Here is a 25,075-nt window from a genome sequence, read left to right as displayed (position 1 = left end):
ACACACTACCCTCATCTCCTCACCCACCACCACCACCTCCACCTCCTCCTCTTCCTCTTCCTCCTCCTCCTCACGTTGAAACCCCCCGTAGTCACCTCATTCATCTTAATTACATCTGATACATTATATAGAGTCATTAAGCTCATTAGCATCACACCTGCCTCTACCTGGAAAGTCGCAGGTTAATTGCAGGTGAAGGAGGGATGGAGGGCACAGAATTGGCTTAGTTTATTTATTTTATGGTCTCTCTCTTCGCCAGTTCACCCTCCGGCATGCCCTAATTGGTCTGCCCAGCGTGTTTACATCAGTCATAGCTCGGATTCATTTTCTTTGACTGCCTTTTACGGGGTTTGAAGGCCGAGGCAGGGAGAGAGGGATGCAGGGAGAGACGGAGAGGGGTATAAAGAGAGAGAGGGAGAGGCAAGGGTAGGTAGGGAGAGGATAGTTCTAAATTGTCTGCAATGTGATGAAGAGGGCTTGCATAAGTAACGTTTTATCTCTCTCTGTTTCTCTCTCTCTCTCTCTCTCTCTCTCTCTCTCTCTCTCTGAAAAACCTTATATATTTTTTTTTACATTCTACACTACACTTGATTACAAATTAGCTGAAATGAATAAATAAATTGGTAAGTTTCTCTCTCTCTCTCTCTCTCTCTCTCTCTCTCTCTCTCTCTCTCTCTCTCTCTCTCTCTCTCTCTCTCTCCCAGAACCCTACATCATTATTTTCTTACACTGATCATTATTTTTTTTAACAGTAATTACAAAGAATGAATAAATAGCTGAATAAACAGATGAATACATGAATGATAGACTTGTCCTTCCTTTGTGTTCCTTTGCTCCTCCCTCAGTAGCCTGCTTCCCTCACGCTGGCGGCCTCTCACTCCCTCACTCACTGGCCTACATTCCTCACACAGACTCAATCTTCCTCTATTTCTCTATCACTGGTTCGTGTTTACATTGTGTTTGCTTTGAGTAACACCTAAGGCAACCAAGAGGCGAGGCGGACAAGGCTCCTCTGTTTCTCTCTCTCTCTCTCTCTCTCTCTCTCTCTCTCTCTCTCTCTCTCTCTCTCTCTCTCTCTCTCTCTCTCTCTTATTCTACTGATTGTTTTAGTCCCCGCGGCTGTGACTTGGTGTATAAAAAACGGAGTGTGTGTCGTTGAGTGTGTTGGTCACGTATAGGATGTTGAGAGACTAGAACAACAAAACGAGGGCAAGAAAAAATGTCAACAGATTGAAGATAAAAAGAAAAGTAGATATAACTCTTCTCTGTGTGTGTGTGTGTGTGTGTGTGTGTGTGTGTGTGTGTGTGTGTGTGTGTGTGTGTGTGTGTGTGTGTGTGTGTGTGTTATCTGCAGAGCTAGGGCATGAGTCCCCGCCAGTTTTACGTCTCATCTTCAACAGTTTGTTCCTCACCGCCTCACCAGCCACTCACACACAATCTCATTCACACTCGCACACACACACACACACACACACACACACACACACACACACACACACACACACACACACACACACACACACACACACACACACAGATGGTCCTTCTATCAGTACATCCGGAGATACAACGGGACAAGGGAAACAGTGAGGGACTAACAACCTTAGGGAGAACAAGGATCAAGGTGAGTCTCTGTGTGTGTGTGTGTGTGTGTGTGTGTGTGTGTGTGTGTGTGTGTGTGTGTGTGTGTGTGTGTGTGTGTGTGTGTGTGTGTGTTAGAGGCTGTAATGTTATTCAAAAATTATTTCAAAACAGTGATGATAAAAAAAAAAGCATCGATTTTTCTTTTTTTTTTCATCGTTCGAGTGATGTGAACAAACGAGCGCGAACACACACACACACACACACACACACACACGAAAGGATTGTTGCAAAAAATAATTCTAATTGACTAAATAAAATAAAGTGAAAAAAACGGTGAAAACACAAAAATTAGACATAAACAGGTAATGAATAAATGAATAACTGAGTAAGTGAGTAAGTAAAGGACACGTTGTAACAGAGACACTGCCATGAATAGAAGAAACAAACAAGAAACGGAAGGAAGGAAGCTACAAAGAGGCAGAGTATAGAAAGGGAGTGCCTTAGGAAATGAGAGAGAGAGAGAGAGAGAGAGAGAGAGAGAGAGAGAGAGAGAGAGAGAGAGAGAGAGAGAGAGAGAGAGAGAGAGAGAGAGAGAGAGAGAGAGAGAGAGAGAGAGAGAGAGAGAGAGAGAGAGAGAGAGACAGACAGACAGACAGACAGACAGACAGACAGACAGACAGACAGACAGACAGACAGACAGACAGACAGACAGACAGACAGACAGAGACAGACAGACAGACAGACAGACAGACAGACGAGGGGGGTGAGGAAGAGAAAGAAAAAGAAAAGAGAGAAACGTGACAGATAAGAAAGAAAGAAAGAAAGAAAGAAATAGAGAAAGAGAGAAAGAGAAGGACACAAACATGTGGCAGAGAAAGTGGAAGTGAAGATAAAGGAGAAAAAATGAAATAGGAAAGAAAGAAGGAAATAGAAGAAAAGAGAGACAGAAAAAAGTAAGAGAAAGAAAAGAAATATAAGAAAAAAGAAAGAAAAGAGAGAATAACAAAAGCAAGTAACAAAGAAAGAGGAAGTGAAGGAAAGACAAAAAAAAAAAACAGTAAGAGGAAGGAAAGAAGGAAACAGAAGAGAAGAAAAGAAACACTGGATTACATGACAGTGCTTTAACAATCAAGAAGAAGAAGAAGAAGAACATAAAAGAAGAAGAAGAAGAAAAAGAAAGAAGAAGAAAAAGAAGAGGGAGACACGAAAGAGGAAGAGGAACTGGTAGTGAACGAGTGACAACAAAAAGATAATAAAAAAAACAAAAATCAACAAAAACATGATAAAAAGTAACCTCTCTCTCTCTCTCTCTCTCTCTCTCTCTCTCTCTCTTACATATCCCACCAAACCATTTCCATAAACTTTGAAAACACAGACGAGAGGACACAAGGGTTTCAAAACACAAGCACCTGGTAAACCCGTAAGACTTAGACGCATTACTGGGGAAGTCCGTGCTCCGTGCTTGACTGGTGTGTCTAATGCTCCTCGTCTCCCGCTAAGCACTTGCAGCACCTGACTGTGTCCCCCTCGGTGCATTGAGAGAGAGAGAGAGAGAGAGAGAGAGAGAGAGAGAGAGAGAGAGAGAGAGAGAGAGAGAGAGAGAGAGAGAGAGAGAGAGAGAGAGAGTGTTAGGTGCAGCGACGAGCTCTACGTCTGGCGGGATACGACGCACACCAGGACGACCTGCCGCCAGACACCCCCGTCACGTCGTTGGAGCACCGACGAGATGTGGCAGCGCTGGTGGTGTGCCACAAAACTCAGGTGCAAGGAGTACCGCACCTCTGACGCCTGGGACTTCCACCACGCGCTGCCCAGAGACTCACGCGAGCTGCTGCCACCAGTGAGCAGACTGTGGAGGTGCCCTTCTCCAACACACGGCAGCACCAACGAACATACAGTGCCCGGACCTCAAGGATGTGGAACGCATTCACCACAACCACACCTCCAGGTGGAGGACATGTCCACCCAGCAGGTCAAGGTGGCAGCACACAGGTGGCGTGGAACGCAGGCCACTCCTCTGGTGCTAACGTAAAAAGTTATTAATGTAAAAACAATATTCTTAATGTATCTTAACTATTGTTAGGCTTTTTAAATAATTCCATACTCAACGTGGAATTTTAAGCCGAATATGTAAATATATGTACTATGTTTAAATAAAAAAAGAGAGAGAGAGAGAGAGAGAGAGAGAGAGAGAGAGAGAGAGAGAGAGAGAGAGAGAGAGAGAGAGAGAGAGAGAGAGAGAGAGAGAGAGAGAGAGGATTATTTACTTTATAGGTATTTATTTATTGAAAGTTAAGAAGGGGAGAATGAGGAGGAGGAGGAGGAGGAGGAGGAGGAGGAGTTGGTAGTGAATGAGGGAGAAGAAAAAGAAAAAATAAATAAATAAAGAGAACAATAACAAGAAAACAGTGCCAAAAATAACAAGACTGAAAATAAGAACAAGAGGAGGAACAACAATAAGCATAAACAACAAAAATCAAGAAAATAACTTACATTAAAATGGAAAGAAAACGAAGAAAAAAAAGAAGAGAAAATAAAAGAGAAAGAAAAGGACAACATTTCTTCACTTACTCGAACCTTAAATGACAAGGACACTCTGAGAAACAAACAAAGGAGGACCAAACAAGTAAGAGCAGTATTAAGAAACGCTTTCCTTTTTTACGACAACTATTCCCAAAGGTTCTCGTTGAAGATACTCTTGTTTTTAGGGGCATTTTTACGACTTCCGATGATGGATTAGCAAGATTTCTAGTTGATCACAAGGAAAAACTGTCTTGAAAACGCAGGACTTGAAAAGAAGAGCAAGGCGTTTCTGAGCATGGCAGTAAAAAGGCAAAGGTCGCGTCTCGGCTGCCGCAGTTTCGTGTCCCGGGCGGATATGGCACATGCCGCAAGTGTCGCCGTGATAGAACTCCTGACCTCTACACACCGTCTCACGTCCTGTAGGATTCCACCGAGTCCTCCGCCGTCTCCTGAGCCGTATTGCTTCCTGTTGCGTCTAAGGTTCTTCTAAATGCACTCGTAAATGTTGTGTTTCCCCCTTAACTGGTTTGTAAGGCCGCAGAAGAGATCAGGTTCTCATTGATACTTTTTTTTTGTGGGAAGAGCAAAAAACTAGAGTAGAAAAGGTGGCTACTGAGGTGTCAGATACGAACGTCAAAATTTGGAGGATTAGAAAAAAAAAGTGTCTTGAAATCCTCCTCGAGCAGTTGATACTTTCGTCGCAAACCAGGGACTTGAAATTAGGAGAAAGCACTTAGTATTGATTAACAAACGATTACATAGAAAAGAAATAACGGTAGCTGCAAGAATCCGTCATGCTTACACGTGGCAGTCCTGTATGAAACACGTCTATCTGTTTCCATTTTGTACTAATGAACGAAGCTATAAGACAAGAAAACTGGCGCCTGTGTTCATCCCAGTACTCGACTCTTTTAGGGAACAGAAATATGTAGCGTTACGTAATCATTTCTCCGCTCTCAGCCTTCCTCCCTGACGCAAAGGAAATACAAACCCGTGAAAAATCTTACACGGACAACTTTCTATCCTATTTAGTAAGTGGGATATCCGTTTTTAGCTCCTTTACGTGGCCGGTGCTCCCACCACACCACCGCTGAGAAGCTAGCTTGAGGTTGTTTGTCAGGTCACGCGTGCGCCTCTGTTATGGGAAACCATCCATTGTGTGACGCCGTGACGCATCCCGCCTCTTTGGTCTTTGTCCCGCCGAAAGGGACACACAGCCACTCGTTCAGGTGGTTGCTGCTTGCCTGTGGTGGAGGGTGACGCGAAGAGAGCTGCGGCGAGGGGCTGTGGTGGAGGCGACGACAGCTTTGCACGAGTTAACGTTAGCAGCAACAAACGGACGCAGCGAGGCAGAGCAGCAGGCGTGAGTTAGTCAGCCTTGCCTCCTGTGCCTCCTAAATAGTCTTGTCACCAGCACCTGCATCCCATCTCCTCCTCCTCCTCCTCCTCCTCCTCCTCCTCCTCCTCCTCCTCCTCCTCCTCCTCTTGTTCCTCCACCCCCGTTGCACCCACTCAAGATTGGTAGGTGTAACAGTGTCCTGACATCACTGCAGGTTATGGTTCTCAAGGCCGCCATGTGTGGGCGCCCTGTGGCCAAGGAGGAAGCAGGAGTGCCAGGCAAGGATGGTAAGGACGCCCGCATGGCCCCACACGGCTATGGCTCCCCAGCAGCACCGCGCTTCTGCCCCGGACGTGTGCTTGCACAGGCATGTCCCGCCCCAGCTTGCACTGCAATGGCTGTCTTGTTCTGCTCGTTGGTGCAGCTGGCGGGGGCGTCCCTCCCAGTGACCGCCCCATCCTTCTCCGTACCACGTCCCACGCCACGCCTCCCTGCCGCCTCGGAAGTGTTTGCTCATCACGGCCTCGCCAAGACCACCGCAGGTGAGTCCCAGGGGGAAGCAACCACACGATCAGCAGCAGCAGCAGCAGCAGCAATGTTTACGTGCAGTAATGTGTTGCTGTGACCTTCACGTGGTTCACTTTCATTCTGGTTATTCATTCACTCATTCCATTCATTAAATCCAATATAGAAGAACTCCATCGGCGAGGATATCCCTGCATGCATCCCCTGTACGAGTAATAAAAGAGTGTCCTGCTTTCCCTCAGGTTCAAGACACATCCATCCAGCGGAGGACACCGTTGCCCGCGCCGCCCGGAGCATCCCAGCGGTGAGTCACTCCTTCATTCATTAGTTTGCCGGTGCCGCCGCCGCCGTGCGCAGGGTGAGAACAATCAGTTGGCGGCGGGTGAAGGTCAGGCCTGGCGGCGTGGCGGTCTTGTTGGCTGGTGCAGGTTATAATCATTCTGCAGGCGACTGTGTTGTGCTGGCGGCGCTTGTCCCAAGGCTAGATAGTTTAGTGCAATGTTGACACGTAGAATGAGTCACTTCCCGGCAAGGGTGTGGTGTGGCGTGGTGTGGTGTGGCGTGGCGTGGCGTGGCGTGGCGGTGAGAATGTTCCTTGTGTTGATCAGCGGCACCCTTAATTCACAGATCCAGAGGGTGGAGATGCACGGGCCGCCGCTGCCCCACAGGAAGACGCTGTTCGTGGAAGTGGTAGTGCTCGCAGATGTCAGCCTCTACACACACTACGGCTCTCGCCAGGACGCTGAGGAGCACATCGCACAGGTCCTTAGCGTCGCCAACCGGGTAAGACCTCACCTCACGCTCACCTCCTCACTCCCATACCTTGTCCTTCATCTTACTCACGCTCAACAGGCTCTCACTGTCTATGTAGTGACGATGCCGCGCCTTCCCTCAGGTGCTGGGCGGCCTGGGCGTGATGGTGGTGGCGGCGGATGTGCAGGTCTGGTGGAACAGAGATGAGATGCGCGTCACTTCAAGACTTGACACTAACATTGCCCGCCTTCAGGAGCACCGTCTGTGGCTCCTGCGGCAGTATCCCCGCCATCCTAATGACCACACCATTCTCCTGACGTAAGTGTGGGAAAGGCTGCAGGTGAGGCCTGCAGCGCGAGGGCTAAGCAAAAAGTATAAGTGAATAACAGTGTGGGTATCTACTGTCAATGTCTCGCAGAGCATGAAGCGAGGAGCACTTGCCTAAGTAATTGTTTTCCCTCTGACAATAGGAGGAAGCAGATGCGAGGAGGAGGAGGCTCCTGTGGTGCCCCACTGCGAGGAATGTGTAGGTAAGTCATCCCTTCCTGTGCCGCTGGTGGACACTGGACAGGTATCACCTGAGATTTTTTCTATATTGACGTTTCTCTTCAAGACATGTAAATCATCCAATGAGGCAATCTATAACACTAACAACAGGACGTGCCATGGTAGTTAACACGAGCAACACGTCACGAGTCAGGAGAGGGACGTGTTGAGTGAGTGTTAGATCTGTATCTTTGGTGGACAGGAGGCAGCAGTCCGTGAGCGTGGTGCAGGACGAGAAGGAAGGGCCCAGCGTGACGGGCGTGGCACTGGCACACGAGGTTGGTCACAGCCTGGGCATAGAGGATGATTCGGAGGACCCAGACCACGCCTGCCGCTGCGATACCGCCACCTGCGTCATGAGCCGTCACTTCAGGTTAGTTGCCTCCTCGCTCTGAGTCATTTCCATGTCTATTCAAGGACACAGTATCGAGAGTGAGGACGACCCCGCGGGGCGACGCTACAATAATAATCCACCTTTTAAACAGAAATGGCTCCAACCCAGGTTTGGAGTGGAGTGGCTGCAGTAGGCAGGCCTTTGACTCTGCCCTGAAGACACTGGCTCTGAGCTGCCTAACAAATGCCCCCACCACCATGCACCGCAACCCCCGCTGCGGCGACGGAATTGTGGATGACGGAGAGCAGTGCGACTGCGGCCCCGCTGAGTTCTGCAACAACCCTTGTTGCCTCGCCGACACCTGCACACTGGCGCCCCACGCTTCCTGCGCCTCAGGCTCGTGTTGTGATCCTCAGGTAAGACACTTTGAGACTGTCCTCAAGGAATCATATTTACTTGACATTTGTGACGTAGTGGTTGTGAGGGAAGTGTCTCACGGTGCTGCCGCCCGACAGACGTGCACGCCCAAGACTCCGGGAGCAATGTGCCGCGCCGCCGCCACGGAGTGTGACCTGCCAGAGTTCTGTTCCGGCCACTCCGAGTATTGCCCCAGGGACGTCACCAGAGCGGACGGAGAGGTCTGCCGTGAGGTGAGCCACGTGTTGGTCTGGGGGGAAGCACGGGTGTCTCTGTCTGCTCTCACTACATGCCTTAGTCAACCTGTCAATAAACATCATTATGGACAAGCATTTTTCCACAGGGCCACTGCTTCAAGGGGGAGTGTGGCAGCCGCGAAGGACAGTGTAAGCGTGTGTGGGGTGACTCGGCCTCAGTAGCGCCATCTGAATGCTATTCTGCATTGAACGTGCACGGGAACCGCGCCGGAAACTGTGGACTCAGGGCGGGTGGCTTCCATCGCTGCCACAAAGAGTAAGTGCTCCTCGGCAGCGGCACCTCCTCCACTGCAGCCGTTGGGCATACTGCCGGAAAGATTTACACTCAGCGCCGACTTTGTAAATAAGAAACTCGCTTAACTCCTTGCGTTTTGTTTTGCAGGGATTCTCTCTGCGGAACATTACACTGTATCGCTCCTGCCTCGTCCTCGCGCCTTCTCGAGTACCACGGTAACGGGTCTGAGCGCGTGGGGCCTCACACGTGTCATTTCATCTCAGGATCCGAGGAGTACCCCGCCCAACATTGGCTGACCCCCGATGGCACCTCTTGTGGCCCCGGAAAGGTGTGTGTGTGTGTGTGTGTGTGTGTGTGTGTGTGTGTGTGTGTGTGTGTGTGTGTGTGTGTGTGTGTGTGTGGATGTAATTCACCACGGTCGTCTGCTGGTTACCCAGCCAGTCTTCCCCATTATGGAGCGAGCTCAGATCTTCGGGTAGGACTGAGATCATAACACACCCTCCACACAACGGGAAAGGGAAGCCACAACCCCTCGAGTTACATCCCGTACCTATTTACTGTTAGGTGAACAGTGGCTACACATTAAAACGCTTGCCCATTTACCTCGCCGCTTCCCGGGACTCGAACCCGGGCCCTCTCGATTGGGAGTCGAGTGTGTTAACCGCTACAGTACGCGGTATGTGTGTGCGTGTGTGTGTGTGTGTGTGTGTGTGTGTGTGTGTGTGTGTGTGTGTGTGTGTGTGTGTGTGTGTGTGTGTGTGTGTGTGACCTTCAATCTTAGCACTACGTGCCTGACTTCGCGTCCACAGATGTGCGTAGAGCAGCGGTGCCAGACAGTGCCGAAGCTCAGCGGGGAGTGCCACGGCGGGTGCTCTGGTCACGGGGTGTGTAACAGCCTCGGCCACTGTCACTGCGACACAGGCTTTGCACCCCCAAATTGTTTCCTGCCAGGCCTTGGGGGATCCGTGGACAGCAACGTGATGTCTGACGTCTATGGTAAGCAAGATAGTATGGCTGTAGGGAAAAACACGCGCGTGGAGCTTTGTTACACTGAAAAACTAGAGCAGTAAACATTCACTGTCTGCCATGGTAACGGATTCCCTCCCCCACAGACCCATGGATGCTGATAACACTGGCCTGGGTGGCGACGGTGCTGCTGCTCAGTCTGGGGGCGGTGACGTGCTGCCTGTGGGGTTGGTGCAAAGGTTGGTACAAGAGCAAAGGACGTGACAAGATATCTGGAATTGTGCCCTGCTGCGCTGCCTGCCTGGATGCTTGTTGCTGCCCCATCACCACCAAGGCCGTCCGGTGGATGTTGACCGTGGGATCAGACCCCGAAAAGAAACAAGCAAACACAAACATTGAAGTAGACGATGCCGAGAAAGAGCACATGTTGTGCAGCGTGGGCGTGGAAGTCAAGGGCTCCTTGCAAACCAACACATGGGGCGTGGCCGACGATAAGCTAGTGACAGAGATGGTCACCATCGAACCTAAGGACTCGCCTGACTTCCGCAGGGAAGTGAAACTGCCCCCAGACTCCCCCCTCCTGCACCACAAGTCTGCAAACAACCTTCACCGCCCCACCTATCAGCAGTCCATCTCCATGGACTCCGGCTGCGTCTCGGACTCCGACGAAGACGTCTCCGGCAAGAGGACCTCCCTGCAACTGTCTATGGGCAGCCTGGTCAGTTTGTTCTTCAAGTTCGGGGACAAGAAACCCAAGACGGCCTTAGATAACGAGACTGTCCGCACTAAGAGTTTCGGCAGCCAGAAATCCATCCCGCTGAGTCGCTTTGTGGTGGATCCATTGGCGCGCGGCTCCCGCCAGGGCACGCCGCCCCCCCACTCCGTCAAGCCCATGTATAACAGATCCTTCTCCACTGATGTCATTTCAAATGGGAGAAATCGAAAGGAAGGAACGCCCCCGCTTCCACCGTCTGCTGCTCTAAAGCCAAATAAAAGCGAAGAAAATTTGTCTAAGGCCTCAGGAGCGGCGACGGGCGGCGGATTGCCAGACATACCGCACAGTCTCCCTGCTGACGCCAAGAGTCCAGTGGCCGCGTCACCAGACAGGCGCGGCGCCATGGAAGTCGCGTCCACCGCCTCCAAGGTGCCACCAAAACCACCTAAAAATAAGCCTTTGCCATCACCGCCAAAGGTCCCTCCCCTGAAACTTGGCTTTGGTCCTCAGACGCCACGCCAATGCCACCACGAAAAGCCCAGTCCTCCCCACGGTGCGGCGCGGCCAAGCCCTCCCATGACTCCCTCACGGTCTCTGAGTTCCTCGCCGGCCAGCACAGCCTCCAATAAAGTCATGGAAATGGCAAGAAAATTTGAAGTTGCCTGAGGTGGAGCCCGAAGGAGAGCACTGCGGTCCCCTGTCCTTCCATCCAGCGCCTGAAGGCCAGACCATGTAAGCCTATTGCTGCAACTTGTGAAAGGAACCACAGCGCACCACTGGTGTGCGTCAGCTGCTGACTAAGTGTATGCGATTGCCGCTGATGTTTACGGTGCTGAGTGGGGTGCTGCAGCAACATGGCTGCTCGCCAGTGAGTTATTCTTCACACTTACAGGGAGAGTGGCGGGAGGGGCAGTGTAAGTGAGCGAGCGGTGGGAGGAGGAGGACCTGGTGTGCCAAGCCACACCTGGACAAGGCAAATAAGACTCTCTATCGAGGCTTCCGAGTCACCAGTGTCCGGTGCTACTTTAGCTTTAGTTTGTCCATATCGTCGTTTTCTTCTATATTTATGTCAAACTTGTGATAATAAACGTAACTATTAGTACAGGTCACGTTCAATGCAGCCTCAACTCAAGACAACTCGCTAAAAATTACCCCAAACACCTCATTAATACACTTATCAACGGGTTACCATTATGTAGGACACTTGTTTATCATTCCTGTTTCCTTCCGTCACCACACACACGTTCATTCCCATTCAACGCTCCGTTCATCACACAACCATCCATCCACCAACGCACCACTATCATCTCTATTTCAAACCCACTTTACCATACAACACTCTGGTAATCAGATCCACCATCCATCCACCAACACTTCACCTTTACTTCAGCCCAGTTTCTTGTCTTCCCGAAAATTTCAAGGCAACAAGAATGAAACGCCTATTTGAGAACCAGCGTCCCTCTGCCTCCCTAGCATCAACAAGGCAGCAAGGACGAGGCGCCATGGACGGACGAGACATGTTGACGAGTGTAGAGATCATGAAGCACCTGGAGATGACTCAGGTACAATAATACTCCAGATGTCACGGTGAAGAGATAATGTCCAGTTGTGTAAGGTCTGTATTCCCTTCTCACGTGTGTATGTTTATGTACACGTGCATTGAAGGAAAGGTCTGCGTACAGGTTTCGTGATGTTTATATTAGTATTCATGACTGATTACACCAATGAGGAGGAAAAGGAATACAGCACGAAAGGAACACAAAGGAACATCAAGGTTTCACGAAGCTGGTTGTGGGGTCATAGGAAGAGAGAGAATATAGGGGGAAGAGAAGGAGGATTGTTACAAAAGATTATATTTCTCCTTCCAAGCAATACTCATCACTTCACTACATATCTATTCTTACCCGAGGAGGAATATAAAATAAGAGACACACTTTAATATACACTTCCCTTGAGATATTTCCCACAAACACGAGAATGGCACCAGAAGAAACAGGAAGCTTGCCACCACTCCTTTTGAAATTTTCTGAGATATGCATTGCGTTCCACAGCAAATGAAGTGAATATTTATATTTTGATTTCCCGTGCGTGACAACCTAATGAAGGGACAAAGCAATAGGAAAATAAAGGAAAAGAAATTAAATAAAAAAGTGTAGGCCGCCGTGGTACAGTGGAACCATGCGTGCTTTGGGGTCCGAGGGGTCTCCAAGCGCACGGGTTCGAATCCTGTCCACGGTCCTAGTGTAGGTTGGGCTTCCTCACTCGGGGCAACGGTTTCCTAGCGGGTGGGCTTTGAGATAGGAGGTACCACAAAAAAGTACTTCCTTTAGGCCATAAATTCCAGTGAAAAGCCCACATGGTATAAATAAAAAAAAAAGAAAAAAAACCTACGTTCCAAAAAGTAGATGAAGGTAATAAAGCACATTTTCAAACCGAAGGCCACGTAAGTTCCAAAAATGAGTCGCAACTTGTCTATGGAAGCAATAATGGTCACTGGTCACAGGGAAACAGAAACAAGTAAGGAATTCCACTGTTAGGTTACGTTAAGGCTGGGTTGGGTTGGGTTGGGTTAAGTTAGGTTAGGTTAAGTAAGGTCAGATTAGGTCAGGTTAGGTTAGGTCAGGGCAGGTTAAGTTAAGTCATTCATGTGTTAAGATAATTAGATTAGTCTGTTCATTAAGTTATACTGCTCAGTTAGATCATTAAAAGTTAGGTAAGAATATATCAGGTTAGGATGGGAGGTTATATAGATTAGGTTAAGTTAGAGTTAGGACGAACTGCGTTGTTCAAAGTGATAAGTAAAAAAAATGTCCTGCGGTTCCTTAACATTGGAGTGACATGAATGAATGCAGAACACCTAAATTGTTTACGTGGTTTGTGTGTTTGTGGAGGTCCCTTACTGTACCGTTTGTTTTGTGCCTTGGTGTTTGTAGATGCTGTTGTTTTTAAGAAGAGAACCAGTGACTCCATGAATCATTTCCTGAACCTTGAAACACACACACACACACACACACACACACACACACACACACACACACACACACACACACACACACCTAATAATGAGTCTTAGTTTCAATCTACAATATTTGTCGTATGCTTGTGGTAGTGGTACAAGTAGTAGTAGTAGTAGTAGTAGCAGTAGCAGTAGCAGTAGCAGCAGCAGCAGCAGCAGCAGCAGCAGTAGTAGTAGTAGTAGTAGTAGTAGTAGTAGTAGTAGTAGTAGTAGTAGTAGTAGTAGTAGTAGTTGAAGAAGACACGGTAGTAGAATTATCATTATCCCTAGTGGTAGTGATGATGGGGGTGGTGGTGGTGACAGTTAGTAGTTGAGCTGTAGTGGTGGCTGTGGCTGTGGTGGTGATGGTGGTGGTGATGTTGAGGGCCACAGGAAAGCCCCAGCTAACCACATTTCCCTCCCCAAAAAACAGACGATCTTCACCCTTCCTTTCCTCTCCTCCTTCCCTCCTTCCTCCTCTCCCTGGATGAACACATTGCCTTAATAATACTCGTAACTTTTTAAATGCGATTTTTTAAGCGATAAGATAAACAGTGAGCGTGGCGGGACTCTTCACCAGCGAGGAGTGTTATCGTCAGCTCACTCCGACCGCCATCCGCAGCGCACCAGGCTGCGATAATATTACAAAGAAACTGGTGATGTGTTGGTGACTTGTAATTGACTTGTTTGTGTAGAAGTGGATGCAAACCTGGTGAAAAAGGTTCATTAAAGGTGTCAGTCCCTAAAACAACTGTAAGACAAGACAAAAATGACGTGAAGTGACTCTCGTGGATGGTGCAGCGAGAAGCACTACCATTATCGTGTGTTTATGTTGACTGCTGTTGCAATCTTCATAATTATCTGAATGCATTTCCGTCCAGCCTTTTGCATTACCAGACGAGTCAATAATAGCAACTAGAACACGCTTATGTGTGTTATAACTTAAATGTTTACAGGGCATCACTGCACGGGGGACCACCAAGCCCCTTGAGACATTCCCAGCGACCCTCCATGTGCCAGCCTTTGAGCAACACCCACCCAGGATGTCCTACAGCCACACCAATGGCACAAGTGGGGCTCGATAGTGATGTCAGTTTACCGGAAGGTGAGCGTATAGTGAGTGAGTCACCCGCCTGTCATCCATCCTCACGCGCCACTCCGCCGCCACCACTCCACTGCGGGACTCCACAGCCGCCACAAGTCTACTATTTTCCTAGAGATGAAGAGCCGCCTGACCAGTGGCGCAGAGAAGTGAGTGTGTGGAGTGTCAAAGAAGTGCGTCGCCTTGCTCATCCACTAAATAGAACCGCGACGTGACTCATGATAATGCCGCGGTGAGTGTGGCAGGTAGAGGAGGCACGCCTCGCTTCTATCAGTGGTGAGAGGGATCGCTGGCACGGTGACGAACCAATTAAAGACCAGAGCAGTGAGTGCAGGAACAAGCAACAGTGTGACGCGAGACTGACTTCCTACCATGGCGCTGCCCCACAAGACAGCTGTCTCCCTCATCCCCCTGCTACTGTGCCTCCGTCTGCCGGGCATAGCATGTGCTGGAACCCTACAAGAACTGCCCAGTAAAGAGAAATTGGGCGGCGAGGTATGGGCGTCCCTGGAAGCTGAGATACACACAGTAGGACAGCTGCAGGAGGCTGATGATGAAACAGCAACAGAAGAGGGCTCAAACCTGAAGGTAAACATGACGCGGGAAAGAAAGGAAGAGGACTACGCCGGAGAGAATGAAGGGAGGACAGGAGAGGAGAAACCAGGAGCACAGGAGGAGGCTGCCCAAGGAATCATAGAGAGTAGTGGTGAGTCAAAAGGCATCATGTCTATTTCAGTGTGTGTGTGTGTGTGTGTGTGTGTGTGTGTGTGTGTGTGTAGTCATGTATCTGTTTACTTATCGTAAACTCTACGTACTCATCTGACTTTACCTTGACTGGTCACATCTGACAAGGACTCCTGTACACCTGCAGGCTGGTTCATGGGCGCTCTTAACGTGACCACCCGCCCTGTTGTCACCTGGTCACGCCGCGCCGCCGTCCGCCGCCCACTGCCTCTCACAACGGTGCGTCACTCATTCCACTCTGTTGCAACATTCATAACCCCTCCACTCTCTCTCTCTCTCTCTCTCTCTCTCTCTCTCTCTCTCTCTCTCCCCAAGCAAACACACATCCTCTAGTATATAAAGTTTTCTGACTACATCAATCATTTCTATCCTAATAGTATTGATATCTTCTTTATCTCGTTCAATTTCCACAGGAGCAAAAGGATGTTGAGGAGGATGACGTGCTTCTGACGGTGACGTTCATGAAGGAGGGTCATCCACTTATCCTGGACCTGCACCCCACCAGGTAACATTTTTGTCGCATGTTTCATCTCCTCCTTAGACATCTGAAACACTTGTGCCCGGTGTCCGACTACTTTCACGGGGTTTAGTTAAAGTGACACTGGTTCTCTAGCGTGTTTTTTTTCTGGTTTTAGTGACAGATTAACAAGATTCCTATATCACTGACAAAAAATGCTTGAAAACTCAGCTAATCATCTCTGAGGCCTCTGGAAATAGTCGTGGCGATAAACCAAAGCGTTTCTGAATACTAGTCACTGTGTCTCTAACCATGGCAGGCACATCCCTCAGTACTCCCAGCAGGATATCGCGTTGGGGATACCAGGAGACACTCAAAGATTTAAATCCCACTAATTACTCCCTCTGCACCACATTTTCTCAGTTACTTGGGCTTCCAAGTCTTTAAGTAACCCTGAGGTACTGTTTCCTCCTTCAGCACCTTGAGAACATACAAACATAAGGTGTAAGGAGTCACAGGAGACACTCAAAAGTCTAAATCCCCTAAATTACTCCCTCTGCACTACGTTTTCTCAGTTATTTGGGCTTCCAAGTCTTTAAGTAACCCAGAGGTACTGTTTTCCTCCTTCAGTATCTTGAGAATATACAAACATATCTATGTATAAGAAGTCATCGAGCCTACACGTGGCAGTTCCTGTGTTCGACATGCGTATTTCTACCTCTCATTCCCACCCATACCTATGTCTTATCTATTAAAGGTCCCTGCTTCCTCCTACTGTTCCTTGTATACCCGAGTGAGAGAGGAAGAGGAAGTGTTTATCCTATTATCACCAGGCTATTCTTCCTCCCCTTCCTCCTGCTTTCCACATTGCTAACAGGTTGCAAAAAGGATATCAAAACGTTTCCTGTCGTCCCTGCATTCTGTCCCCATTATCCCCCGCCTATCCACTCCCTTGCTGTTCCTCCTTCATCCCTGCCTTTTCCATTCTCCCCATTCCTCCAGGGACTTGCTGGCAGCGTCCTACATGGAGTCGAATGGTGAGGCTACAGGGGAAAACACACTTCCGGGGGAGGTGAGTCGCTGTGACGCGGTGTTTCACTCATTACCATGGTCGCTGAGTCACTCCTGCGCTGCTGACTCACCCACCGCTTGCTTTGCTTGCTACCGGAATCTAATCTGATACGCTGGTCGAGATTAGCGTCACTGTCTTGAAGGTCGAAGCCGCGCCGCTCATCAGTCTGTTTACACAAGTGTCGTGTCACGTGACTAAGCCGATCATGTCTACGAGCTGCAGTGCCATGAATGATGTGAGAGGGTGAAGGTGCGCGTGCCAGGCTGCTCCTCCCTGTGATCCAGACTATTAACAACTTGTCTTTGTTTCAATCTTACTCCTTATCTTGTTGTGTGGGCCTATGAAAAGAAAAAGGCCAGGTCATTCACCCTCTCTTACAGTACGACGCTCAGTGGTACATCCTTTGTGCATCCTGTAGGCGTTCCCCAAGGCGCACAGCCCGCCGCCCCTAGGATGCCAGGGACGCAGCGCTCTTAGTGATTAAGACGCCACTGGGTTAGGTTAGGATTTTTAGCTCAGGTTTGATTGAGGTTAGATTAGATTAGTTTATATTACGTTAGGTAAGATTAGGTAAGGTTATAGATTAGACATGTTTGGTTAAAGTTGTTTGAGTTAATGTTACACAAAGTTAGGTTAGGTTAGGTTATGGTGTGCTAGGTGGTTAGGTTAGGTTAGGTTATGGTGTGCTAGGTGGTAGGGAGGTTAGGTTAGGTTAGGTTAGGTTAGGTTAAGTTAGGTTATGGTGTGCTAGGTGGTAGCGAGGTTAGGTTAGGTTACGTAGTGTTATAGTGTGCTAGGTGGAAGGGAATAAGCGTGAAGGGTAAGATGGATGCGAGGGAGAAGTTAAGGCAGCAGCAGGAAGACCCACAAAGGTCACGCTGACAGGCGACGCTTCTTTGTTTACATTCAGCCTAAATGACGTGAGTGGAACAGAAAATGATAACTGCACTGTGATTACTTAAAGGTGACAAGAAGATTACGCTCTCTCTCTCTCTCTCTCTCTCTCTCTCTCTCTCTCTCTCTCTCTCTCTCTCTCTCTCTCTCTCTCTCTCTCTCTCTCTCTCTCTCAGCATGTACCTCTCTTCGTCCTCCTCCTTTCTCTGGGTGTCATAATATCCTCTCTCTCTCTCTCTCTCTCTCTCTCTCTCTCTCTCTCTCTCTCTCTCTCTCTCTCTCTCTCTCTCTTCGTCCTTCTTTCTCTTATTTTTGGGTGTCATAATATCCTTTATCTCTCTCTCTCTCTCTCTCTCTCTCTCTCTCTCTCACCTGTATGCCCTACTCTCCTAATTAACGCTAATCTACACCGCTGTGCTTCTCTGTGCCACACGCTCAGGTAAAGGTTAAAACTTCATAGCACATTGAATTCACAGAGACTATTCTATCCCTAAGTCTGTGGGTCATAGTGCTCTAGCTAAGTGTTGCATCACGTACACAGACGCGGGCGCTGCCGTGCGAGTACCAAGGCGTGGTGAGGGGCGTGGAGCAGTCGTGGGTGGCGCTGTCCGTCTGCAGTGGTTTGAGGTGAGTGTTGAAGAGAGAGAGAGAGAGAGAGAGAGAGAGAGAGAGAGAGAGAGAGAGAGAGAGAGAGAGAGAGAGAGAGAGAGAGAGAGATACCACAACTATGATCTAATTATTTACTATCTTATTACCTAACAAACAATGATTCCAAACAATAAAGCATAAATCTTCAATGCAACCTCTACTACAACACCCCTCCCTCTCCTCCTCCCCCACAGTGGCGTGGTGGGGATGACCCTGGAGGGAGGCGAGGAGGTGGAAGTGTTGGTGGAGCCGTCGCCGGGATCCACAACCGTACATCAGCCACATAGGGTATTCTCCTCCACCTTCCTGAGGCAGTCCAAGGGAACATGTGGTAAGTGGATGAACTGGGAACGGGAGAAGGTGATGTGTGGATGGAGTAACTATGGTGGATGGGAAGGTGGAGGCACTAATGAAGGGGGCAGACAGGATGGGAAGGTGGAGGAGCAATGAAAGAGACAGATGGGATGGAAGGATGGATGGAGTGGACAGAATAACCTTGGAGTCACGTGGAGGAGGTAAGGACAAATTAGACGAGGGGATAGATTAGGGAAAGTGATTTTGATGTTCGTAATAACTGAAAACTTTACCCAAACTACCGTAACCCAATCCTGACGGTAATATTACTTCAGTGCTCCCGTCAACGTCATAGCAGTGTGTTTGTCGCTTTACTGAACACTTTAGGTTGAGATTACATGGTGTGGCATCGTTCCGTGTGGTGTAATAGCAAGGTACATTCCTCTCCACTGTGTTGCCTGTTAATGGGGATCTTTGTGATGCGCCGAGGCTTGTGTTCAGGCAAATGCTGCGTGACACACCACACACCACACACCTGTTTCCTGTTTACTGTCAAGGCCTCACCTGCAGGAGAGATTAAGTTTTTTTTTTTTTTTGTATATTCCAGGAGTGAAGGACGCCAACTCAAACGCAGAAGTGGAAGACAGCCATGGGGACACCTTCACTCACCACCACACAAGGAACAACACCTCAGCTTTCCCTCCACACCGGGTAAGACTGTCGATAGTTTCACGTAGTAGTACATGTGTGGGATACTCGGACCATCCCGCACGCAATACAATGTGTGTGTGTGTGTGTGTGTGTGTGTGTGTGTGATCATGATCCTCCCTGGCGGTACCCACAGGCGCGCCGCTGGGTAGGACTGGTTGGAGACTCGCTGTGGTTCAAAAAGAAGACGAGGTTCGTGGAGCTGGTGCTGGTGGTTGACCACGCCTTCTACACAACTCACGGTGCCAACACACGCAGCCGCTGCAAGACTCTCGTCAACATTGTGAACGCGGTGAGCGGCAGGTGTCATGGAGGCGAGAGAGAGAGAGAGAGAGAGAGAGAGAGAGAGAGAGAGAGAGAGAGAGAGAGAGAGAGAGAGAGAGAGAGAGAGAGAGAGAGAGAGAGAGAGAGAGAGAGAGAGAGAGAGAGAGAGAGAGAGAGAGAGAGAGAGAGAGAGAGAGAGAGAGAGAGAGAGAGAGAGAGAGAGAGAGAGAGAGAGAGAGAGAGAGAGAGAGAGAGAGAGAGAGAGAGAGAGAGAGAGAGAGAGAGAGAGAGAGAGAGAGAGAGAGAGAGAGAGAGAGAGAGAGAGAGAGAGAGAGAGAGAGAGAGAGAGAGAGAGAGAGAGAGAGAGAGAGAGAGAGAGAGAGAGAGAGAGAGAGAGAGAGAGAGAGAGAGAGAGAGAGAGAGAGAGAGAGAGAGAGAGAGAGAGAGAGAGAGAGAGAGAGAGAGAGAGAGAGAGAGAGAGAGAGAGAGAGAGAAACACATCAAGATTACCCTTCGTCATGTCATGCGTGAGCCAAAGAAAGCGAGAGGAGTTGACATTATTTCGCCGCCACAGGTGTACCGTCCCCTGGGTGTGGTGGTGGTGCTGAGCCATCTGGAGGTGTGGGAGAGCGGGGACAAGATACCTGTCACCGCCAACTACGAACAGAACCTCGCACATTTCAAGAAGTACCGCCTGGAGATGATGGAGAAGAAACCTCACTACAACAACGACAACACCATGCTGCTTACGTGAGTCTCCCGCCCACCCTCAAGAGGTTGGGCGGTGGCAGGTGTGGGGCTAGGAGGTGTGGGCTGTGGGGTTGGAAGGTGTGGGCTGTGGGGCTGAGAGGTGTGGAGCTGGGATGCTGGGAGGTGTGGGGCTGGGTGGTGTGGAGTGCGAGCCTAAGAGGCTGGAAGGTGTGGACTGGGAGGTGTGGGACGGGAGGCTGGGCGGTGTGGGGTCGGTACAGTCTTGCACGTTGGTACATACCTACATAATTGCATATCTGCCTATCCGCAGGACCGTCAACTTCAAGGGAAGGACTGTCGGATATGCCATTGTCTCCGGGATGTGCAAGTGAGTAGAAGCACAGGTGCACGTCTTGATGTCATAGCACCAAGGTACCGCTGCGGTGGGTGGTGCTGTCACGTACATCGGTTTGCCAACTTTTAGTATTGATTGTTGAGTAACTTGTGGTGAATGAGTGGGAGATGCGTGTGGCAGGCGTCCATTACCATCAATGTGAAGTTCTCGCCCATCTCTCACAAAGGACGGAGAACTCTGCAGGCGTGGTGCAGGACAAGCGGGATCACGTGGGCGTGGTGGCCTACACTGTGAGTCACGAAATGGGCCACAACTTCGGCATGAAACATGACGGGCCGGAGTGTCGCTGCGCCACGCCTTTCTGCATCATGAGCGGCACCGGCAGGTGAGGAGAAGCTCGAGTGTTGCTGCGGATACCTGTTATCATGACACTGGTTTTTTTTTTTTTTTTAATTTATACCATGTGGGCTTTTCACGGGAATTTCTGGGCTAATGGGGATACTTTTAGTGGTACCTCCTATCTTAAAGCCCACCCGCTAGGAAGCCGTTGCCCAGAGTGAGAAAGCCCAACCTACACTCAGACTCTGGACAGGATTTGAACCCGTGCGCTTGGAGACCCCTCGGACCCCAAAGGACGCATGGTCCCACTGTACCACGGCGGCCCCAATGTGCATGTGTGTCTGTTACACTGTTATATTTAATTAATTACCATTTCACATTTCACTAACCCAAATCATTAGTTTTCGATCTCCTCATTCACTGGACAGAGGCAAGGGTGTCGCTGCACCAATGAGCACCTCCACAATCACTCTGTGAACGCCTGTTTTCCCCCCCAGCGATTCCTTCAAGCCGCACGTCTCCTGGAGCTCCTGCAGCCAGCAGGTCATCGAGAAGAATGTCGATTCTGAATCCTACCAGTGTCTGATAAACGTGCCCACGCGCATGTACCCGCGCTCAAGCTGCGGCGACGGCGTAGTGGACTACGGCGAGGAGTGTGACTGCGGCCCCAAGGAGTTCTGCGACAATCCTTGCTGTGTTGCCGCCACCTGCAGGTTCGCCGTCAACGCCACCTGCGCCTCAGGACCTTGCTGCGACACAAAGGTAAGTAGGCCGAGTCTTTCATAAGGATAAAACTTCTTCAGTGTTGCCTTGGGGGCAGTGCACTAAGATGGTACTCAGGCACGTCAAAAGTGTTTCCTCCCCACAGAAGTGTCAGTTCAAACCTGCAGGCGTAGGGTGTCGCGAAGCCTTCACGGAGTGTGACCTCCCTGAGTTTTGTTCCGGTAACTCCGAGTCCTGTCCTGAAGATTTCACCAAGGCAGACGGAACCCCGTGCGACAGGAGCCAGGTAAGCGATGGGCGCCTCGCTCATGTAGTTGTGTGTCGCTGTGTCATACCTGTTCTGTCTGTTCTGGTGACATTCATTGTTACCTGGTTGGCGCAGGGACACTGCTACGAGGGCCGATGCGGCAGCCACGGGGGCATGTGCCGCGCCGTGTGGGGACAGCACGCCGTGGAGGCGGAGGATGCATGTTACTCCAACCTCAATAAGAGGGGCGGAACGAACGGCAATTGTGGCTTCAAGGGACACACCAAGGACGAGCTGCTGCCTTGCCAGGATGGGTAAGGAACAACGGCCACATCAAAGTCGCATTCACTCACCAATATTACATGACGTGACGGAAACCTTTGGTAACGCACTGCCCACAACACAGTGAGTCACAAGGCACATGTGAGTGACCCGCAGCTGCGTCCTCTCATATCACTCTTTCCGGCAGGGACGTACTTTGCGGTTCTCTTCATTGTCTGGCGGGGCAAAACGCCGTACCCGTTCTCCGTGTAGCTATGAATTACGGCACCTTCACCCTGGCCCGCCATCAGTGTCAGTACGTCGTGGCCTCCAGAAAATTGCTCGAGAGGTACTGGCTCACCCCAGACGGCGCCAAGTGTGGCCAAGGCAAGGTGGGTGTGTCACCAACGCCAATACGCATATGAACCACTCTAAAAACGTTTAACATATATATATATATATATATATATATATATATATATATATATATATATATATATATATATATATATATATATAATACATATTTATTCATTTTACACAATGAAATTCACTTGATATTTGTACTGATCACTTCACAACCGTGCAAACATCACATCTCTTAGTACTTGTGCCGGTCCACATGACGCCCCCTGAGTGTTCCACAGATGTGCCTGAAGCAGAAATGCGTGAACATCTCGGAGCCCTCCGGTGACTGTCGCGGCGGGTGTTCTGGTCACGGTGTATGTAACTCCCTCAACCACTGCCACTGTGACCCAGGGTACGCGCCGCCTGACTGCTCCAGGAAGGGCGAAGGAGGCTCCATAGACAGTGCACGCACTGGACGTGGCCGATGTAAGAGTTTCAGAGTTTTAAGCCAATGCAAGCACAACACAGCACACAACTTAACATGGCAAGTTAAATGGTTTTCACAGTAAAATTAATGATTGTTTCCTCCTGCAGACATAGACCCGCTGTGGGAGGCACTCTTTGTCCTGGCCCTGCTCGCCCTGGGCGTCGCCATCCTCCTCTGCTGTCTGTGGAGTCATGTCCGTCGTTGGTGGGAAGCGCGTGGGCGCGCCAGCACTCTGCCCTGCTGCGCCCGCTGCCTCGACGCCTGCTGCTGTCCTCTCATGTCGCTCATCACGGACCGCTTGTGCACGAGGAAGAGAAATGAAAAGGTGACCAAGGACGCAAAGCAAGCGTGGGAACAAGACAAGATGATCTGCCGGGTGGACCTCGACCTCAAAGACAAAGACTCTCACACTTACTCCTGGGGCGTGGCGAACGAAAAGCTGGTGACGGAAGTGGTCACCATGAAGCCCAGCTTCTCACCAGACTTCAGGAGAAAAATCCAGCTTACCTCCCGCCACTGTGCTCCCCACACCCTGGCGCCGCAGACTGTCGACCACCCCGCCTACATACACTCCATCTCGGTGGACTCTGGCTGCGTCTCTGATGTGGAGGAGGCAGTGGTGGAGCCTTATAACTCCCGCGTGTCCATGAAGAGCTTGGTCAGCCTTTTCAAAAAGTTTGGTACGCGCCAAGAGAAAGAAGCCTCGCCGCCAAAGACGTACGAGCGACAGCGTTCCGTGCCCTTGCGGCGCCTTATAGTTGACCCGCTGGCAGGAAGCCACAGCTCCAGACAAGGTACTCCTTCCCCGGACAACGCGAGGCTGGGGTGGAGCCGCTCCGTATCTCAAAACGAAAAGTCCGCCTGCACGGGCCGCCCAGGCGGACTACCGCCTCCGCCCCCTCTGGCGACTGAAAAACCTTACACGAAGAAAGACAAGTCACCACACGGGTGCAAGTCAACGCGCCAGGAAGACGTCCGCCCACAATCCCCTCCCCTCAGACCAGCGCCCACACCAGCGTCCGCGCCCCATCACGCACCCTCATGGCAGCAAAGAAGGCCCATGATGCCTCCAGGAAAGAAGCAAACATCCACCACCATAAAGACACAATCGAAAACTGAGATCACCACAAAGATCAATGTATCGCAACAAGACAAGGCTCCCCAAACCTCGCCTCCAAGACGCCCTCTTCTGCCGCCAGGTAAGGGATCAGAACCTGCACGGGCCGCCAAGCTGCCCAAGGCCCCTGACGCATGTTCCAAGCCGCGAGCCGCCGAGAAGGCCCCTCCTCCCCACACGACGGGCGGGAAAGTCAAGGATTTAGCCAAAAAAATAGAAAAGCAACGACAATGACGACAGTATTCGCTCCTCCGCAGCCTCGCACAAGAGGATGCGCTAGTGTGTATTTATCTCACTGTTTCGCTTCTCTCTCGCGCGTTTCCTTCACCAGGCACACCTTGCACTGGGTTGCTTGGCTCGTGCACATCGTACCACACCACGTCAGCAGCGAACCGAGACGCTCAAAAACGTAAAGGGGAGAAAAAAGGTGACACTAAACAAAAACGAAAAAAAAAACTAAGAAATACACCAACTAACAAAGACTGCCATAAACAAAACAGGTTCTACACGAGTTGTCCTCTCTGTTTTATTCATTAAGGTTACTGAGGACTGTAAGGATTTCTTAAAACAATGTCAATAGTAGTAGTAGTAGCAGTAGTAGTAGTAATAATAGTAGTAGTAGTAGTAGTAGTAGTAGTAGTAGTAGTAGTAGTAGTAGTAGTAGTAGCAGCAGCAGCAGCAGCAGCAGCAGCAGCAGCAGCAGCAGCAGCAGCAGCAGTAGTAGTAGTAGTAGTAGTAGTAGTAGTAATAGTAGTGTCAAATAATATGTAAGTTTTTGTTAATGCACATAATTTTTGTTACACTGTAAATAAAATGTTCTGCTACTTCATTCATTACTATACTTTTTGCATGGTTACGCAGAGAATTGAAAGGTAGGAGAAAGACGGAGGATGAGGAAAGGGAGGGAAGAGAGGCGACGATTGTAGAAAAACAAAGAAAAGTATAACCAAAACAAGTGAGATCAGTTCGTCACATATTAAGGAATTTTTGTACTCATTCTCCTTTTAATAGCCTTCCTAAGGGTGTTACTCCTAATTTTAATAGCGATTCTAAAATACTTTGGAATTTTCTAGATGATAGTTTATGTTCTAAGTTTTATAATGATCTCTTAGAGGAATTTGATTTTAACGAGGTGT

At 49.7% G+C, this 25,075-nt stretch overlaps 2 protein-coding genes and 1 non-coding gene across 5 annotated transcripts; 2 read left to right on the top strand and 1 right to left on the bottom strand.

The window, feature by feature from the left end:
* The first annotated feature begins 1,441 nt into the window (after positions 1–1,441).
* Positions 1,442–11,296, top strand: LOC123508278. 3 transcript variants are annotated; one of them, XM_045261854.1, is made up of 13 exons: positions 1,442–1,624; positions 5,661–5,988; positions 6,214–6,275; positions 6,599–6,754; positions 6,867–7,042; positions 7,195–7,254; positions 7,452–7,643; positions 7,756–8,020; positions 8,120–8,254; positions 8,365–8,534; positions 8,661–8,841; positions 9,323–9,509; positions 9,626–11,296. In XM_045261854.1, the coding sequence occupies exons 1-13, from the start codon at positions 1,538–1,540 to the stop codon at positions 10,858–10,860; spliced, it is 3,234 nt and encodes a 1,077-aa protein (XP_045117789.1). In that variant the 5' UTR covers positions 1,442–1,537; the 3' UTR covers positions 10,861–11,296. The 3 variants fall into 3 exon arrangements, with proteins under 3 accessions (XP_045117789.1, XP_045117790.1, XP_045117791.1); XM_045261855.1 differs by having other exon boundaries at positions 1,443–1,624; positions 7,473–7,643; XM_045261856.1 differs by lacking the exon at positions 1,442–1,624 and adding an exon at positions 3,992–5,470.
* On the bottom strand, positions 9,113–9,192 carry Trnag-ccc. Its single transcript has one exon. It is a non-coding gene; the product is annotated as a tRNA-Gly (tRNA).
* Positions 11,297–13,883: 2,587 nt separating the features above from the next.
* LOC123508237 (disintegrin and metalloproteinase domain-containing protein 33-like) lies at positions 13,884–24,763 on the top strand. Its single transcript, XM_045261791.1, has 17 exons — positions 13,884–14,997; positions 15,163–15,254; positions 15,449–15,540; positions 16,495–16,564; positions 18,000–18,085; positions 18,301–18,437; positions 19,008–19,111; positions 19,245–19,400; positions 19,947–20,122; positions 20,394–20,450; positions 20,644–20,802; positions 21,254–21,518; positions 21,625–21,765; positions 21,862–22,040; positions 22,196–22,379; positions 22,635–22,821; positions 22,930–24,763. Exons 1-17 carry the CDS (start codon positions 14,664–14,666, stop codon positions 24,171–24,173), a joined length of 3,663 nt encoding a protein of 1,220 aa, XP_045117726.1. The 5' UTR covers positions 13,884–14,663; the 3' UTR covers positions 24,174–24,763.
* Positions 24,764–25,075: the final 312 nt, after the last annotated feature.

The sequence above is a fragment of the Portunus trituberculatus genome, chromosome 24, assembly GCF_017591435.1.
Source record: "Portunus trituberculatus isolate SZX2019 chromosome 24, ASM1759143v1, whole genome shotgun sequence".
Classification (NCBI taxonomy): Eukaryota; Metazoa; Arthropoda; class Malacostraca; order Decapoda; family Portunidae; genus Portunus; species Portunus trituberculatus.
This window is presented reverse-complemented; position numbering and strand designations above follow the sequence as displayed.

Excerpts from the sequence above, each read along its gene's own strand:
- LOC123508278 (XM_045261854.1), top strand. The coding sequence starts at position 1,538 with ATGGTCCTTCTATCAGTACATCCGGAGATACAACGGGACAAGGGAAAC. Across the intron at positions 6,276-6,598 it reads CCGCCCGGAGCATCCCAGCG|ATCCAGAGGGTGGAGATGCA; the intron begins GTGAGTCACTCC and ends CTTAATTCACAG. Across the intron at positions 8,535-8,660 it reads TTCCATCGCTGCCACAAAGA|GGATTCTCTCTGCGGAACAT; the intron begins GTAAGTGCTCCT and ends TTTGTTTTGCAG.
- LOC123508237 (XM_045261791.1), top strand. The coding sequence starts at position 14,664 with ATGGCGCTGCCCCACAAGACAGCTGTCTCCCTCATCCCCCTGCTACTG. Across the intron at positions 18,086-18,300 it reads TCCGTCTGCAGTGGTTTGAG|TGGCGTGGTGGGGATGACCC; the intron begins GTGAGTGTTGAA and ends CCTCCCCCACAG. Across the intron at positions 18,438-19,007 it reads GCAGTCCAAGGGAACATGTG|GAGTGAAGGACGCCAACTCA; the intron begins GTAAGTGGATGA and ends TGTATATTCCAG.